Raw genomic sequence first — 19517 nt, 5'->3', positions numbered from 1 at the left:
GAGGGGAATTAGACAAAATACGTTATTTTCAATGACGGCCTAGGAACAATGGGTTAACTGCCTTGTTCAGGGGCAGAATGACAGATTTTGTACCTTGTCAGCTCAGGGATTTGATCTTGCAACCTTTGGGTTACTAGTCCAACACTCACCACGAGGCTACGCTGCCGCCAGTTGCTTTAAAACAATTTGAAATAACATTCAAAACCAGCTAGTTTTATACACGAGGAACGACAAATGAAGCTAAAAAACTGAGTTAACAACAATCAAGTCTACTGTGAAAAAACACAGCACAAATGAATTATTGTACTTTTTAGAGGTCAGTTTAAAAGCCAGCATCTAATGATTATACCCCCGATGGATCAAAAAGGTCAAACTAACAACACCAGTGTTTGACATACATGTACATCATTTGCAATTTATTTGGCGTAAATGAACACTGATTTGCCATTGAACACATACAGGGGTGAAAATATATAACTCAATGCACAGATAATTAGTGAAGGCAAGGTCCTGGATGAAGTAAAAAAAAATCTGCTTTAAGATTCAAGACATGTATAACTCGCCTCTCTTTCCCTCGCCTGGGAATCAGCATAATAATCTACTTAGTCTTCCAAACACCGTAGGACAAAAATAACACAGGTAAAGTAAAATTACAAAAGTGGGTTTGGTCTCTTAAATAAATTGATAGCGTGAATGAGAGAGAGAGGGGGAGTTCTCAGTCATCTAGGAAGTCGTCGTCCAGGTTGACGTCCGAGGTATCAATGTCGTCCAGCTCCATGTTGTCCAGGTCGTCTTCAAGTTCGTCCAGGGCCTGGGGAAGTAAACACACAACGTTAACACCTGGCCCATAACACAGCTAATGGTACTGATATTGCAACAGGTTATGTTCATACATCTCGATTTCTTCTCACTGGGTAAAGCTCCTCACCTACTGAACATTGGTCTATTTCTAGGGAGGCTGTTGCCTACCTTGTCCTTCTGTGACTCAGATGAGCTGGGGCTTTCCTCCTCAGGTGCAACCTCAGGCTCTGCCTCCGAGGGGATCACGGCTGCAGCCACGGGGGCCACTATCGCCGCCAACACGGACGCCATCACGCCTGCAGCCGGCATGGTCTCCTCGCCGCCGTCTTCAGCCTGCTGGTGGACGCATACACACAGACATGAGCAGGACTCAACACAAGGCGTGTGAGGTCTGTTTTTTAGCATCTCCCCTGATTCCATCTTTAATCCAGCCAACACGTGAGGGCTTTTCTAGATGTGAAACTCTACTCTTCCACTTCTAGGTCAGTGATATCAAAAACATATTGTCTGTGTAGAACTAGAACTACAAAGCCTTTAATCAAGTTGGCCTCCAATTAGTCTTTGTAGTGGAGGTTTCTGAGAAGAATTAAGATTTTACCAGTACCGGTGTAGCGAGGGAGAGTGGAGTTCCTTTGGGCTCGTAGCCCGTGGCCTCCTCTAGTATATTGCGTTCTTCATTGGGCTGGAGAAAAGAGACACGAGGAATGGGTGTTGTGTGTCAACGATCAGACAAAGACAGCAATGGATGAGATAAGGATAGAGAGAGTGGACTACTTCTGTGACGCAAATATGCATCCATAACTATCTTTCAGCTTCGAGATGTGAACGTCAGATTATTCCTATTTATTAGAGCTCCCCCACCACTCACCGTGATGAGAGGGTAGTCGGTGGCTGGCCGGGAGTTGCCCGGACAGGTCTCACGGAGGAACTGCTCGGCCACGAACGACTCCTTCAGCCCGGGGAACAGGTTCTCATACTCAGTGGGGTCGGCCAGCGACTCGGCCGCCTTCTGGTTGACCTTGGCCAGGCTCTCCCTCCACAGCTTGACCACTCTGGACACCTGGCTGGGCAGGTAGGTGCGGGCCAGGAAGGCCGCCTCGGGCAGCCGGTTGGTCCGGATCAGCAGCTCCAGACAGTGGTCCAGTCTGAGGACAGACAGCCAGACACCAGTGTCAGAGAGAGGTCCAAAACTCCTACTAATCACGTTATATCATAAAGAGTTGAGTTATGTACTTTCCAAGAGCTTATTTTTGCTAATTGTTAACAGCTACAACAAGGAAGTCGGATGCCTCACTGACATGGATGAAGGAATAGCGCCGGTGACAGAAAGATTCCATTGGTAATACACTGAACAAAAAAACTAAACAAATATAAAGTGTTGGTCCCATGTTTTATGAGCTGAAATAAAACATCCCAGAAATGTTCCATACACACAAAAAGCTTATTTCTGTAAACCTTTGTGCACACATTTGTTTACATCCCTGTTAGTGAGCATTTCTCCTTTGCCAAGATAATCCATCCACTTGACAGGTGTGGCATATCAAGAAGCTGGTTAAACAGCATGATCATTACACAAGTGCACCTTGCGCAAGTCTAAAATGTGCAGTTTTGTCACAGAATACAATGCCACAGATGTATTTTGAGGGAGCATGCAATTGGCATGCTGACTGCAGGAATGTCCACCAGAGAATTTAATGTTAATTTCTCTACCATAAGCAGCCTAAGCTGTTGTCTATCAACAATGACAAGCCACCAGGGTCTGACAACTTGGATGGAAAATTACTGAGGATAATAGCATACGATATTGCCACTCCTATTTGCCATATTTTCTATTTAAGCCTACTAGAATGTGTGTGGCTTGGAGGGAAGCAAAAGTCATTCCGCTACCTAAGAATAGTAAAGCCCCCTTTACTGGCTCAAATAGCCGACCAATCAGCCTGTCACAAACCCTTAGTAAACTTTTGGGAGAAAATGTGTTTGACCAGATACAATGCTATTTTACAGTAAAGAAATTGACAGACTTTCAGCACGCTTATAGGGAAGGACATTCAACAAGCACAGCACTTAGCCAATCATCAGTCATTTGTGTAAGAGAAATTGATGATAAATTGTGGAGGCTGTTTTGTTAGACTTCAGTGCGGCTTTTGACATTATCGACAATAGTCTGCTGCTGGAGTTTTAATTTTATTTAACCTTTATTTTACTAGGCAAGTCAGTTAAGAACAAATTCTTATTTACAATGACGGCCTACACTGGCCAAACCCGGACGATGCTGGGCTAATGGTGCGCCGCCCTATGGGACTCCCAATCACGGCCGGTTGTGATAAAGCCTGGAATCGAATTAGGGTGTCTGTAGTGACGCCTCTAGTACTGAGATGCAGTGCCTTAGACCGCTGCACCACTTGGGAGCCCAAGCCTCTCCAACATAATCCAGGTAGAATCAGGAATTCCCCAGGGCAACTGTCTAGGCCCATTACTTTTTTCAACCTTTACTAATGACATGCCAATGGCTTTGAGTAAAGCCTGTGTGTCTATGTACAGTGGATATAAAAAGTCTACACACCCTTGTTAAAATGCCAGGTTTTTGTGATGTAAAATAATGAAACAAAGAAATCATGTCAGAACTTTTTCCACCTTTAATGTGACCTATAACGTGAACAATTCAATTGAAAAACAAACTGAAATCTTTGAGGGGATTTTTTTTTTTTATCACAATAACCTGGTTGCATAAGTGTGCACACCCTTAAACTAATACTTTGTTGAAGCACCTTTTGATTTTATTACAGCACAGTCTTTTTGGGTAGGAGTCTATTAGCATGGCACATCTTGATGTGGCAATATTTGCCCACTCTTCTTTGCAAAAGCGCTCCAAATCTGTCAGATTGCGAGGACATCTCCTGTGCACAGCCCTCTTCAGATCACCCCAGAGATGTTCAATTGGATTCAGGTCTGGGCTCTGGCTGGGCCATTCCAAAACGTTAATCTTCTTCTGGTGAAGCCATGCTTTCGTGGATTTGGATGTGTGCTTTGGGTCGTTGTCGTGCTGAAAGGTGAACTTCCTCTTCAGCTTTCTAACGGACGCCTGAAGGTTTTGTGCCAAAATTGCCTGGTATTTGGAACTGTTCATAATTCCCTCCACCCTAAGGCCCCGGTTCCAGCTGAAGAAAAACAGCCCCAAAGCATGATGCTGCCACCACCATGCTTCACTGTGGGTATGGTGTTCTTTGGGTGATGTGCAGTGTTGTTTTTGCGGCAAACATACCTTTTGGAATTATGGCAAAAAGTTCAACCTTGGTTTCATCAGACCATAACACATTTTCCCACGTGCTTTTGGGGGACTTGATGTTTGTTTTTGCAAACTTCAGCCGGGCTTGGATGTTTTTCATTATAAGAAAAGGCTTCCGTCTTACCACCCTACCCCATAGCCCATTCATATGAAGAATACGGGAGATTGTTGCCACATGTAGCACACAGCTAGTACTTGCCAGACATTCCTGCAGTTCCTTTAATGTTGCTGTAGGCCTCTTGGAAGCCTCCCTTACCAGTTTTCTTCTCGTCTTTTCATACATTTTGGAGGGACGTCCAGTTCTTGGTAATGTCTCTGTGGTGCCATATTTTCTCCACTTGATAATGACTGTCTTCACTGTGTTCCATGGTATATGTAATGCTTTGGAAATTATTTTGTACCCTTCTCCTGACTGATATCTTTCAACAATGAGATCCCTCTGATGCTTTGGAAGCTCTCTGCAGACCATGGCTTTTGCTCTGAGATGCAACTAAGATAATGTCAGGATAATCCTACTAGAACAGCTGAACTTTATTTGTGATTAATCAGAGTCACTTTAAATGATGGCAGGTGTGTAATGACTTCTATTTAACATGAGTTTGAATGTGATTGGTTAATTCTGAACACAGCCACATCCCCAGTTATAAGAGGGTGTGCACACTTATGCAACCAGGTTATTGTAAGGTTTTTATTTTTCATTTTCCCCCTCAAAGATTTCAGTTTGTTTTTCAATTGAATTGTTCACATTATAGGTCACATTAACAGTAGAAAAAGTTCTGACATGATTTATCTTTGTCTCATTCTTTTACATCACAAAAACCTGGCATTTTAACATGACTCAACAGTATACACGTCAGCTACTACAGCGACTGAAATGACTGCAACACTTAAAGAGTTGCAATTAGTTTCTGAGTGGGTGGCAAGTAATAAGTTAGTCCTAAATATTTCTAAAACTAAAAGCATTGTATTTGGGACAAATCATTCACTAAACCCTAAACCTCAAACTAAATCTTGTAATAAATAAGGTGGAAATTGAGCAAGTTAAGGAGACTAAACTGTTTGGAGTAACCCTGGATTGTAAACTGTCATGGTCAAAAAATATTGATACAACAATAGCTGAGATATGGAGAAGTCTGTCCATAATAAAGAGCTGCTCTACCTTCTTAACAGCACTATCAACAAGGCAGGTCCTACAGGCTCAAGTTTTGTCACACCTGGACTACTGTTCAGTCATGTGGTCAGGTACCACAAAAAAAGGACTTAGAGAGCTAATATTAATAATAAGCATGTCAATCTCTCCTTGCTCAATGTGGACGAGAGATTGACTTAATTACTGCTTGTATTTATGTGAGGTATTGACATGTTGAATGCACCAAGCTGTCTGTTTGAACTACTGGCTCACAGCTCGGACACCCATCATTACCCCACAAGATATACCACCAGAGGTCTCTTCACAGTCCCCAAGTCCAGAACAGACTATTGGAGGCGCACAGTACTACATAGAGCCATGACTACATGGAACTCTATTCCACATCAAGTAACTGATGCAAGCAATAAAATTATATTTAAAAAAACAGAAAAAAAACAACTTATAGAATTGTGAAGCAACACAAACAAAGGCACAGACACATGCATACACACACACAATAACATACGCACTATACACACACGTACACGTGGATTAAGTACTGTAGATATGTGGTAGTGGTGGAGTAGGGGCCTGAGGGCACACAGTGTTGTGAAACCTGTGAATGTATTGTAATGTTTATCTATGCATAGTTACTTCACTCCCACCTACATGTACAGATTACCTCAACTAGCCTGTAGCCCCGCACACTGACTCGGTACCGGTGCCCCCTGTATATAGCCTCGTTATTGTTATTGTGTTCATTTTTATTATTACTTTTTATTTTAGTTAACTTGGTAAATATTTATTTTCTTAACCCGTCTTCAACTGCACTCTTGGTTAAGGGCTTGTAAGTAAGCATTTCACGGTAAAGTCTACACTTGTTGAATTCGGCGCATGTGACAAATAACGTTTGATTTGATTTAATGTTGTACATTTTATAAACTGCCTTAATTTTGCTGGACCCCAGGAAGAGTAGCTGCTATTGGAATCCAAAATAAATACAACATTGTTTTAGAGAATTTGGCAGTACGGCCAACCGGCCTCACAACCGCAGACCATGTGTAACCACGCCAGCCCAGGACCTCCACATCCGGCTTCTTCACCTGCGGGATCGTCTGTGGGGGGAGGGGTGCTGAGGAGCATTTCTGTCTGTAATAAAGCCCTTTTTTTGGGAGAAACTCATTTTGATTGGCTGGGCCTGGCTCCACAGTGGGTAGGCCTATGCCCTCCCAGGCTGCACCCCTGCCCAGTCATGTGAAATCCATAGATAGGACCTAACTAATTTATTTCAATTAACTTAATTCCTTATATGAACTGTAACTCAGTAAAAACGTTGAAATTGTTGCGTTTATATTTTTGTTCAATGTAAATCACATGATGTGCTCCATCCACCTGCCTGTTCCCCTCTTCTGTACTCACTTCCCCTGCAGGAAGTAGGTCATGAATGCCACGTTGTTCTTGCCGTCCCGCTCGGCGCCCTCGGCCAGCTTGCCCACCATGGCGGCGTTGCCCGAGGCGGTGGCCAGCAGCAGCAGGCCGCCGTAGTCCTGGGCGTGATGAAGGCACTCCTGGGCCAGGCTAAACTGGCACTTACTGATGGCCAGCTCTGCCAGCTGCTTCCACTTCTGCTCCGACTGCCACCAGAGAAAACAACGGGTCTAATGTTAAACATTTACGTTCACGTTATATACTGTCAGTTAGACGGATATCGTACGGAGTTGAATCCTCACGTCAAGCTAAAACAATGACATAGTTAAACATCGTTTAGTGCAGCTTAGCTGAAGGACGGTTAATTCATTTCATTTAACAATTTGACTACACAGTCCATTCAGATCTAAATCACATGTTGACTAAATAGATTTAAACCGAGAAGATACGTCTTCAGTATTGAATAACTAATTGTAGAATAACTAACATTAATCTTTAGTCTTTGAACTCTTGTAGTGTGTGTGCAGTGGTCTCTCCACAGCCTATTGTACTGTAGGTCTCACCTCTGCCTCCACAGCCAGCTGATAGGCGATCTTCAGCTCCCCCAGCTGCAGGGCAAGCTCAAACCTGTGCTCCGAGTCTGATGACACGGCCAGAGCCTGCTGCTTGAAGCCCTGGACGACCAACAAGAACATATCAGTAAACAGTGTAACATTTCATGGAAAGACACACAGTCAGTTCACACAACATACAACAGCAGCCACATACAATTTTTGTTTTGAAATGGAGAGTCCAGAAATGCTAGCATCCCGTAGTCTAGCTAGAATTCCCGTTGCCCACCGGCTCCACCATAGATTATAAATACTACATTTTACTTCATCCATTTGCCTCACTTCCTCTGTGAACAGGACGTTTCTGACCTGTTTCTCCAGGAAGTGTGCTACCCGTGTCCTCTGCTCCTTGGGGATGGTGGGCAGCACTTTGTCGGCCATGCCAAAGTCCCGGCGCATCACAGCCGTCTGGTACTCCAGCACAGACACAAGTAGGGAGTAACTGACGATGTTCAGCTCCTTGTCGCCCAGGTACAGGCGGTCGTCCTTGGGGATGTAGCCCAGCAGGTACATGGTCCTACGGATGGAGCAGATAGACAGTGTGTTATAGGGATTTAAAAGGAAACTGATCACACTATGAGATGGCGTTCTAGGGCTGGTTTCCAACGCACAGATAAAGCCTAGTTCTAGACTAAAAAGCATGCGGAACGAAGGAAGATCTTTTCATAGGAAGATCATTTTAGTCCAGGACTAGGCTTAACGTGTAACTGACAGCGTTTTAGCAATGTGAAATCTGATACAAATCTGTTCATATACACCCCAAGGAAGAATATGACGGCCCCTTATTTATTTATATTTTCTGAGCACTTTCATAGAATGTTTGGGAATGACGTAGAGTAAGGCATTTGTGAAAATTATACAGCAATATATAGTGAGAAAGCGTCCGTGCGTTTGGACAATTAATAGACACTGTAGTAAGTAAAACTTCATAAAGATGTGTCGGCCCTGTCCTGGACCAGACTCTACACAGAGCCATAGACAATCAGAACTACAGGAGGCGTGGATGCAAATAAGCCATATGGGCCTGCCATCACTCACTTTGAACTGGACTGTGTGTTTACAGGCAGTAGGACCTGCCATCATTCACTTTGAACTGGACTGTGTGTTTACAGGCAGTAGGACCTGCCTTCATTCACTTTGAACTGGACTGTGTGTTTACAGGCAGTAGCAACAGTGCGACCTTAGACCATCAGATCATTAAAAAGCATTCGCACAAGCCACAAAATAGACCTGAATGGGTTTCTGCAGTAAATACCACAGGAGTCCTCTTATATTTGGGAACTTTACAGTCCTATTGATCAATCAACCATGAACAGGTAGGCTCTCTTCCTCCCTAAAATCAACAACAAATGTTAGCCAGAGCCAGATGAGCTCAAATCTAGAGTGACAAACCATCTTCTTCAGCTTAAAGTTGGCCGTCAAAATTGCACTGATAAACGATGGGGTAAAGTAGCTTGCTTGCTCTTCTGCAGCTTGCCTGCCAATGCATGATTGTCCCAACACACATTTTGACAATTGAATGGGAACTGCCTGCCTGCCCATTTGATCGATGCCAAATACATTTAATTGACAACTAAGAGATATGCATTCAAACTGTGAAGAATAGTTGTTCAAGTTCAGCATAGCAAAGCAACTCACATTTCTTGCTAGCTAACCAAATGACACCTGCATCTTTAGCTGTAGCCACCGAAAAACAGCGAGGGGAAAAATTCAGTCACCCACTTGTCCAATGACATGACATCCTCCCAACAGCTAGCTAACTAATGTTGGGCTCTGTATTTTTAAGCTTGCTAAATAAATAGCTTCCTAAATAGATACGCTAGCCTATTAGCCATGTTATGACTGACTTGTGATCGTTGCCCTTGCTAGTTTGATTATATTGACATTCCCAGGCTGTTATATTCATACATTTTTGTCCCAAAAAATGTAGTATTTAAAACTAAAACAGTGCATCCCGAATAGAGGCAGCAAACTATATACCAGGCCAGCTTCGATTTATAACCCGATAGCAATATGTTTTGGACTACCAAGAAATGTATTGGTGAATTATATTAATCATGTTCTGAACAACATCCATCTATTCTCCCAACAATGTCTTACTGTACGTCTTGGAAGTTTTTGTCAAATAGAACCTATTTTTAAAATAGTTTTATAGCATAAACTGGGAATTTGATATTTTTGACTAATATGACTGTCTGTTTGATACCTGCAGTAGTTAAAACGCTGTCAGTTCCACTTTAATCTGTGTCCAGAACACAAAAAAATACACTTGAGGTTGTTGAGTAAGTTAATGGGGTTTCCACCTCCCCCTATTTATTCAGTTATTCGTTGGATAGTCTTGTTGTAGGATGAATGTCAACGTAGCCCAAGCACATCTGCTGCTTTCAACTCAAAAGGACGTGACTGATTCAAATGTTGCCCTAACGAGGACACTAGTGGGGACTTTTGGCTTTACATTAGCTGACTTAACACAAACATTTAGCCTATTCTGCAAATTTACAGAGGTTATTGTTTCTGGTCTTATACCCCCAACACTGGGGCTTACACACCCAGCAAGACTGGTGTCGCACTTAAAGCAACAGCAGTACTGAGCTCCACTTATTCTTCAACTCCAGTCTCTTACTCCTGGATCGTATTCCCTATGAACCAAACAGAAGCAAACAGGGAGGGACCTACCTCAATTTGTCCCATAAGAAGTTTTAGTTTTCTGTTGCAAAACGTATTGCTACGCTGTGCACTAATAAATATAGCCCTGGTTCGCCGTACCTGTCCAGGTGAGCGATGGTGACAATCTCTCCCCCCACAAAGTAGTTGAGTCTGTTGACAGAGCTGGTGTAGATGAAGCAGTCTCCCACCCACAGGCCTGTCTTCACCACTTCCTGGATCTCCCCCTGGACCTGGAGGATCAAAACAGACACAAAATGGCCGACAGATTAGGGAGGAGGAAAGAGGTGGCTGTTCACTGGTGCTCTGTTGTTGAGGGCACCAGAGTATTTGCCTGTCACACACACACCTCAAAGGCGTCTTCGATGCCATCCTCGGTCACTCCCTCGTTGTTCTCTTGGGAGGCGGCTACTTTCTCTGACAGGTAGCGCAGGATGAAGAAGGAATCTTCTGTGGCTATACACACCAACTCCCCGGAGTCTGACCAGAAGATCTACAAACAGAGAGAGAGGGAAAGAGAGAGAGGATGCAGTGTTATCTCATGCTTCGCTTTCAGTCCTGATGGCATGATGATGAAAACGCTATGTCATAAAGCACATTTCTATCAATACGGTACTGGGTAGAAAAGCAAACATTCACCGAAACAGACCCCATGCCAGGATGCTCCTGTACACATCTATATTCTGATAAAGATGCTATTTTCTCTACAGGAGTACTCACATGTTTGGGCTGGATCTCGATGCGGCGGATCAGCTCTGTGTTTTCCCAGTCATAGAAGGCCAGACCGTTCACTGACCTGACGCCTAGCAAAAAGCCTCCATAGATACCTGCAGGGAAATTTATATCAGGCTCATATTCGTTAGGCACCAGTTGGAAGAAAACATACTGAAACACATATGGACTACCTGGAGTTGTCCAATAAGAAAGTTCATTTCATTTTCTGTCGTAAAACATTTTTTCATTACCTGGCGGGTTCCATCAAAACTGTCAGAATTTGTTTGCAGTATCTTTGTTCACACTACTAACTACCTGGGCCTGCCTTCTTCCACTTACCTTCAGCACCAAAGTCTGGCTTGAAAGACTTCTTCTCCTTGAAGTTCTTGAAGATTTTGACCACACTGTTGCTTTCCCTGATGGCATACCTATGACAAGGCAGACCATGGACATTCTCTTAGTGACAGAAAGTAATCATCCATTCTGGAAATAAAAAGACTAAATCACATACCATAAAAACTTTGATTGGTTATTTAGTTAAATTATATAAAGCTAAATTATATAAAGCTAAATCCCAATTGCTGTGAATGAATTGTAGGGGTGTGTGTGATGGACTCACTCGGAGGAGTCGTGTGCCCATACAAACTCCTGCGCTGAGCCGAAGCTCTTGTTCCTCAGGGCCATGGCAGTGTAGATGATGTACTCTCCGTCTCCACACACCACAACAAACCTGACAACGCAAACAACAATGCATATGGATTAAAGCGGGGCTCTATAAAACATCCAGATTTTCAACAGACTTTGAAGTTGAGGTGTGTTTGGAGAATTAGCCATTTATTTCTGGAGATGTGGAACACGTTTTAAAGTGTGTGTGTGGTGGGGGTCCACATGTTTTCTAACAAATGAGTTTTTTTTATATAACATTTGAAGGTGTGGCACACAAATATGCAGTTGTTGTGCAAGACATTTGGATAGATTCACTGAATAGCTGACACGGGAGTCCAATGCAGTGCGGACTGACCTTCCGTTGGGGTTGTGCTGGATGGTCTGGGGGTAGATCTCACAGCTGCCCATGTCTTTGACGGCCAGCGGCAGCCTCTCTCCGTCCTTGATCTCCGTGTCGCCCATGGCCTTCAGGTTTGCCTGCTGCACCTCCGAGTGCTTGGCCCAGATGATCTTCCCACTGGTGTCCATGGACATGGCTGGCTCCTCACGGCCCAGCTACAGATCACAGGAGAGGATGGAATAAAGTACCAAGGCTTTCAGGAGATGTCACTGAGTAGTTGTTTCAACATAGAAAGGGAGTTAAAGAGTACGCGTGCAATGTGTACAAACAGAAATTCTATCAAACTCGCAGTGGGAACCCGTCAGTGTGGGAAAAAAAGTGTTTTTCTTGAGTTTTGACTCTTATGCACAAATATATGGTCATTGACGTGTCTATTGAACACCTTGATGATGATGCTGCCTTCGTCGTAGCCCAGCGCCACGTTGTTGGAGCCTCTCAGGCCACACACACACCACACGCGCTCCATGCCGTAGTTCAGCGTGCTCTCCAGACGGTACGTACTCGAATGCCAGATACGCACAGTGCCTAAGGAACCAGAGAATGGATTTTTTAAAATATTTTTGGGGGGACTTGTGTGCATGTTTTTGTGTGGTTTTATTTAACGTTTGGATTTTTCAATATGTAAAATCATCCAGAGTGGAGCGAATATATCTGCTCACCAACAACAGAATAAGTACTTTCAGAGGATCAGAATATGATAGAGTTTAAGGAATTTCCTCACCGTCCTCTGAGCCTGTGATGATGATAGGCAGCTCTGGGTGAAAGCTGACACACGACACATTCTGGGCGTGGCCCTCCAGGGTCTGCACACACGTCTTGTTCTGATAGGAGGAAATAAAGAGAGAGAGTGATCCTCTGCTACAAACATCTACAATTCAACTTTTTTCTTGGTGAGACAAGGGGATGAGAACGGTCAGCAAGACTAAAATAGTCATGCGCAAACACACAGTCCACTAATCCCGCCTCCATTGAGTAGGTGAGGCACAGGACAGCTGTCTTACCTGGTAGTCCCAAATCTTGACCAGACGGTCATCAGCACCTGATATGAGGTATGGCTTGTCCCCTCCGCTGTAGTAGTCAATGCAGTTGACTCCTTTCTCATGGCCCTCAAGGGTGAAGTTAGGAGAGGAGGAGCCCAGCTGCCACACCTGGGATAGGACAGACCATGTGTCAGAAAAAAACAACACACTCACAAACATCGAAACTCTATGGTTGTTGTAAGCACACACACAACTTTTGTTAGGCAGTCATCACACACACACACACACACACACACACACACACACACACACACACACACACACACAGTGTCTGGTGTTACCTTGATGGTTCTGTCCAGAGAAGCGCTGGCAAACTGGTTGTTGTCTTTAGGGTTGATGACGATCTGCATGACGTAGTGGGTGTGGCCCTCAAACACCTGACTGCAAGACCACTTCTTCTCCCAGTCCCACAGCTTGATTAGCATGTCGTCTGGACACACACAGGATGTAACAGTCAGTTAATATCATACTTGTGTGACAGAGAATGAGTTTGTGCATTTGACACAAGTATAAAAACACGGGAGTCCAAAAAAAGAGAAGAGTTACTGATTGCGTACCACTGCTTGTGAGGATGTAGGGCTGGGTGGGATGCACGGCGATGCAGCGGATGTAGTCAGAGTGGGCCTCAAACATGTGGACCCTCTCCAGGGTGTTGTAGTTGAACACTCGGATCTGCATGTCATCCTACAGAGAGAAAGGAGGAAAGACATTGCAAATGCAGTGAGCGAGTAGTCTCCATTCTACAAGTCCACACAAAGTGGAGGAAGATAAGATAGACCATCAGAAGTTCTCTTTTCTCAGTAGATGCTTGTCCTGAATTTTAAATCAACATCACTCACCGCTCCGGTTATGACCCAGTTCTTCCTGGCTACAAACTTCGATGCTCTCACTGGAAGGTCACACACTTCGAAGGTCTTCACCAAGGTCTGGATTGGAGATATTTACAAATCGTACATTTTAATTGCATATAAGTTTCGCTTTGAGTTGTTTATCTTCATGGTGCAAGTAGTCAACATCACTGGAACTGTGTTTGTTTACCTGTGTTTCGTGGTTCCAGACACAGACACTACCATTGTACAGGCTGGCCAGCATCCACGGCTCGGTCGGGTGGAGGTCCACGCTCTTCACGCGGTCTGACCGGGCTGTCAGCTTCCGCTTGATGTCCAGCCTGAGAGGCTGTGAGACAGATGAGATGCTGTCAAGTCAATCCAAATAAACTGACAGAGCAGTGCCCAGTGTACTGATCTGGGGTGTAATCATTAGTCCAAACAGTTGCAATTTGCAACAAAAACTAAAGTCTATATTGGACAAATTCAGGTAGGCCCCTCCACGTTTCGTTCCGTTTGCTTCTGTTAAAGAAACATTTTGCAACAGAATCGGCTTAATGAATACACCCCAGATTGCATAGGTAGCTTGCAAGCTAACGTTAGCTAATGGTGATCTAACTTTAGCTAGTACACAATTACTAATCCTTCCAAAATCCCCAAAAATGTAAACACAGCACAGTAGCTAGCAATGCAGCTACCATACCATCAAAATAAAAATATTTTACATGCAAAATGTAGAAAGATAACTAGCTAGATAAATATTGACTACACTATTGGATATTGATTACTGCATTGTTGGGTTTAGAGCTTGTAAGGGCATTTCACTGTAATTATGCATGTGACATTAAACTTGAAACTGCTCACGCGTAACGGTAGTAGGGAAATGTGATATGTACTGTAGCTAGCTAACGTTAACTAGCTAGCTAGCTAAATTAACTAGCTAGCTAGCTAAATTAACTAGCTAGCTAGCTAAATTAACTACTTTGTGTGCACTGCTGGCAATACCTCTGTGTCCCGGTAAGGTACAGGAACGGTATGAAGGTTTTCAAATCTGGATACAGCCCAACCCTAGTAAATAGTACATCTGTTGATGCTCATCAAATGACTTGTACGATCAAAGTTAGCGTGGAGTCAAATATACAGTAGGTCAGTAGTAGAGAACAGATAATGGAGTTAGAGGCAAGATGTTCATTATCTTGACTGGTACTGTACACCCGCACATTGACTCTGTACCGGTAGCCCCTGTATATAGCCTCGCTACTGTTATTTTATTGTCGCTCCTTAATTACAGTTGAAGTCGGAAGTTTACGTACACTTAGGGTGGAGTCATTAAAACTCGTTTTTCAACCACTCCACAAACGTCTTGTTAACAAACTATAGTTTGGACAAGTCGGGTAGGAAATCTACTTTGTGCATGACAAGTAATTTTTCCAACAAATGTTTACAGACAGATTATTTCACTTACAAGTCACTATCACAAATCCAGTGGGTCAGAAGTTTACATACACGAAGTTGACTGTGCCTTTAAACAGCTTGGAAGAAATTCCAGAAAATTATGTCATGGCTTTCGAAGCTTCTGATAGGCTAATTGACATAATTTGACTCAATTGGAGGTGTACCTGTGGATGTATTTCAAGGCCTACCTTCAAACTCAGTGCCTCTTTGCTTGACATCATGGGGAAATCAAAAGAAATCAGCCAAGACCTCAGAAAAAGAATTGGAGACCTCCACAAGTTTGGCTCATCCTTGGGAGCAATTTCCAAACGCCTGAAGGTACCACGTTCATCTGTACAAACAATAGTACGCAAGTATAAACACCATGGGACCACGCAGCCGTCATACCGCTCAGGAAGGAGATGCGTTCTGTCTCCTAGAGATGAACGTACTTTGGTGCGAAAAGTGCAAATCAATCCCAGAACAACAGCAAAGGACCCTGTGAAGATGCTGGAGGAAACAGGTACAAAAGTATCTATATCCACAGTAAAACGAGTCCTATATCGATATAACCTGAAAGGCCGCTCAGCAAGGAAGAAGCCACTGCTCCAAAACCGCCATAAAAAAGCCAGACTACGGTTTGCAACTGCACATGGGGACAAAGATCATACTTTTTGGAGAAATGTCCTCTGGTTTGATGAAACAAAATAGAACTGTTTGGCCATAATGACCATCGTTATATTTGGAGGGAAAAGGGGGAGGCTTGCAAGCCAAAGAACACCATCCCAACCGTGAAGCACGGAGGTGGCAGCATCATGTTGTGGGGGTGCTTTACTGCAGGAGGGACTGGGGCACTTCACAAAATAGATGGCATCATGAGGTTGGAAAATTAAGTGGATATATTGAAGCAACATCTCAAGACATCAGTCAGGAAGTTAAAGCTTGGTCACAAATGGGTCTTCCAAATGGACAATGACCCCAAGCATACTTCCAAAGTTGTGGCAAAATGGCTTAAAGACAACAAAGTCAAGGTATTGAAGTGGCCATCACAAAGCCCTGACCTCAATCCCATAGAAAATGTCTGGGCAGAACTGAAAAAGCGTGTGCGAGCAATGAGGCCTACAAACCTGATTCAATTCCACCAGCTCTGTCAGGAGGAATGGGCCAAAATTCACCCAACTTATTGTGGGAAGCTTGTGGAAGGCTACCCGAAATGTTTGACACAAGTTAAGCAATGCTACCAAATCCTAATTGAGTGCATGTAAACTTCTGACCCACTGGGAATGTGATGAAAGAAACAAAAGCTGAAATAAATCTCTCTACTATTATTCTGACATTTCACATTCTTAAAATAAAGTGGTGATCCTAACTGACCTAAGACAGGGAATCTCTACAAGGATTAAATGTCAGGAATTGTGAAAAACTGAGTTTAAATGTAGTTGACTAAGGTGTATGTAAACTTCCGACTTCAACTGTATTTGCTATTTTTCTTCTTTTATTATTGATTTTTTACTTTTGTAAATACTTTGACACTTATTTTTCTTAAAACTGCATTGTTGAGAGAGGCTAGCCACTTCGCTGACCCTAAACACTGGGGCCCCACAAGGGTGAGTGCTCAGCCCCTTCCTGTACTCCCTGTTCACCCATGACTGCGTGGGCATGCACACCTCCAACTCAATCAAGTTCCAGATGACACAACAGTAGTGGGCTTGACTACCAACAACGACCAAGACAGCCTACAGGGAGGAGGTGAGGGCACTTGGAGTGTAGTGTCAGGAAAACACTCTCTCACTCAACGTCAACAAAACAAAGGAGATGATCGTGGACTTCAGGAAACAGCAGAGGGAGCACCCCCCCATCCACATAGACGGGACAGCAGTGCAGAAGGTGGAAAGATAAGTTCTTCGGCGCACACATTACAGACAAACTGAAATGGTCCACCCACACAGACAGTGTGGTGAAGAAGACGCAACAGCGCCTCTTCAACCTCAGGTAACTGAAGAAATTTGGCTTGTCACCTAAAACCTTCAAACTTTTACAGCTGCACAATTGACAGCATCCTGTCGGGCTGTATCACCACCTGGTACGGCAACTGCACCGCCCACAACCACAAGGCTCTCCAGAGGGTGGTGAGGTCTGCACAACGCATCACTGGGGGCAAACTACCTGCCCTCCAGGACACCTACAGCACCCGATGTCACAGGAAGGCCAAAAAGATCATCAAGGACAACAACCAACCAAGCCACTGCCTGTTCACCCCGCTATCATCCAGAAGGCGAGGTCAGTACAGGTGCATGAAAGCTGGGACCAAGAGACTGAACAACAGCTTCCATCTCAAGGCCATGAGACTGTTAAACAGCAATCACTAACACAGAGAGGCTGCTGCCTACATACAGACTTGAAATCATTGGCCACTTTAATAAATGGATCACTAGTCACTTTAATAATGCCACTAATAATGTTAACATATCTTGCATCACTCATCTCATATGTATATACTGTATGTATCTATTGCATCTTGCCTATGCCACTCTGTCATTGCTCATCTATTCATAAGTAAATATTCTTATTCCATTCCCTTACTTAGATTTGTATGTATTAGGTAGTTGTTGTGGAATTGTTAGATTACATGTCGGGACTAGAAGCACAATCATTTCCCTACACTCGCAATAACATCTGCTAACCATGTGTATGTGGGCTTGTAAGTAAGCATTTAGAGCGTTGGTTGCAAGATCGAATCCCTGAGCTGACAAGGTAAAAATCTGTCGTTCTGCCCCTGAACAAGGCAGTTAACCCACTGTTCCTAGGCCGTCATTGAAAATATGAATTTGTTCTTAACTGACTTGCCTAGTTAAATAAAGGTAAAATAAAATAAACAATTTCACTGTAAGGTCTACACCTTCTGTATTCAGAGCATGTGACAAATACAATTTGATTTGACTTGATTATCTTTACTACTTTGCTAGCTAGTTAGCAAGTATTTGGCTAGCTATCATCATTCCCAAAATATAATAATGCATCGGAATAGTTTAAACAAGGACGAACAGGACTACCGCACCTGCGGTCTCGACCTCTGAATGCTCGGCTATGAAAAGCCAACTGACATTTACTCCTGATATACTGACCTGTTGCACCCTCTACAACCAATGTGATTATTCGATACTGCTGGTCATCTATCAACGCCATGTACTCTTATAATATCCACCCGGCACAGCCAGAAGAGGACTGGCCACCCTTCAGAGCCTGGTTCCTCTCTTAAGTTTCTTCCTAGGGTTCCTGCCTTTCTAGGGAGTTTTTCCTAGCCACCGTGCCTCTACACCTGCATTGTTTGATGTTTGGGGTTTTAGGCTGGGTTTCTGTACAGCACTTTGTGACATCTGCTGATGTAAAAAAGGGCTTTATAAATACATTTGATTGAATAACGTTAGTAGGTGGACAAATTGTGAGCTAACTAACTAGCAACAGGCCTAGCTTGTTTTGCTAGCTAGCTAGCCTTAGTTAGCATAGCTAGCTTGTCTCAATCACCACCGCACCGTCTTTACTGACATAAACTGGTCACATGTCACCAAACATTACAATTCAGACTACATATATGTACGTAATACATACAACTTTCAACATCGAATGTAAACTTGTCTCACCATGTTTTATCTCTGGATTGTCTCTCTTTATGTGAATGAATTACGAATAATTACAGTCGGTGCTGCGTTTTCTGTGGACAGACTGTCGAGTAGTGACGTGGAACCCATGAAACTTCCTGAAACTGCGTGCGACGGCAATCGATGACGTGTGGTTTGGGGTCGTGGCACTTTTTCCGAGGTGCACTGCTGTAGTTTAGCTATAACTTTGTTAAAATTAATTTTTCGAACATAGCATATACATGTTGTGCATATTAATATGTTTCTGCAGTTTATAAACAGGTTCAGACAGGGTTATTTCCCGAGCAAAATGAATCACTGTGATGGTCCAAATGCCAGTATACTTGCTGCATTTGCCCAACTGTAACTCATCTTTGTAAGACTGGTGTTCAGTCCAGGGTAGAAAGCATACCCACTAGTTTATGTTCCTAATCCTATATGGTTTAGGAGTCTTCGCTGTGTATCAGCTATGGCCACATGGGATTGTCTTTGATCAGGTAGTAGTTTCTCAAAGTGTTTTATGCCAGCTGGGACCAGCAAGCTATGGTCCCTCTTGTGTCAGGGCTTTTCCAGCTTGGGGGACCACTCACATTAAAACTAGAACTGTAAAACTGACTCAGTTGTAAATTAACTATCTCGGCACATCCCTCAGACTGACACTGGTCAATGACTCAGAGGTTAAGAAACACTGGGCTAAACAAATGAGTCTAATAAATGATCAACCAGAGGGACATTTAGCAATAATAGTGGGTTCCCATGATCAACGTTGAGAAGTTTTAGGCTAACATATGACGGATTCATTTCTATGAAAAGACTCACAACATTGTATTAGAGTTATGAAAGATTTGCCCAACAAAAATAACACATATAAGGCTAAAA

At 43.5% G+C, this 19517-nt stretch overlaps 1 protein-coding gene across 3 annotated transcripts; it reads right to left on the bottom strand.

Moving 5' to 3' along the window:
• Positions 1 to 386: 386 nt before the first annotated feature.
• copb2 (COPI coat complex subunit beta 2) lies at positions 387 to 18777 on the bottom strand. Of its 3 annotated transcripts, none has more exons than XM_045714550.1 (21): positions 18642 to 18777; positions 13778 to 13915; positions 13579 to 13665; positions 13297 to 13423; positions 13021 to 13169; positions 12701 to 12847; positions 12421 to 12520; positions 12082 to 12224; positions 11655 to 11854; positions 11253 to 11363; positions 10973 to 11061; positions 10640 to 10746; positions 10269 to 10412; positions 10022 to 10152; positions 7565 to 7772; positions 7208 to 7318; positions 6636 to 6850; positions 1670 to 1946; positions 1400 to 1483; positions 970 to 1134; positions 387 to 811 (listed from the first exon to the last, which is right to left on the bottom strand). In XM_045714550.1, exons 1-21 carry the CDS (start codon positions 18642 to 18644, stop codon positions 716 to 718), a joined length of 2832 nt encoding a protein of 943 aa, XP_045570506.1. In that variant the 5' UTR covers positions 18645 to 18777; the 3' UTR covers positions 387 to 715. The 3 variants fall into 3 exon arrangements, with proteins under 3 accessions (XP_045570506.1, XP_014045585.2, XP_045570507.1); XM_014190110.2 differs by having other exon boundaries at positions 970 to 1137; positions 1406 to 1483; XM_045714551.1 differs by having other exon boundaries at positions 1406 to 1483.
• Between the last annotated feature and the right edge of the window lie 740 nt (positions 18778 to 19517).

This window comes from Salmo salar, chromosome ssa03 (assembly GCF_905237065.1).
Source record: "Salmo salar chromosome ssa03, Ssal_v3.1, whole genome shotgun sequence".
Taxonomy (NCBI): domain Eukaryota; kingdom Metazoa; phylum Chordata; class Actinopteri; order Salmoniformes; family Salmonidae; genus Salmo; species Salmo salar.
Note: the sequence above shows the minus strand (reverse complement) of the source record. Positions and strands in the feature narration are given on the sequence as shown.

Coding starts and splice junctions, on each gene's coding strand:
- copb2 (XM_045714550.1), bottom strand. Junction 13,170..13,296: donor CTACATCCTCACAAGCAGTG/GTACGCAATCAG, acceptor GTGTGTGTCCAG/ACGACATGCTAATCAAGCTG. Junction 11,062..11,252: donor TGGGCACACGACTCCTCCGA/GTGAGTCCATCA, acceptor GCCTTGTCATAG/GTATGCCATCAGGGAAAGCA.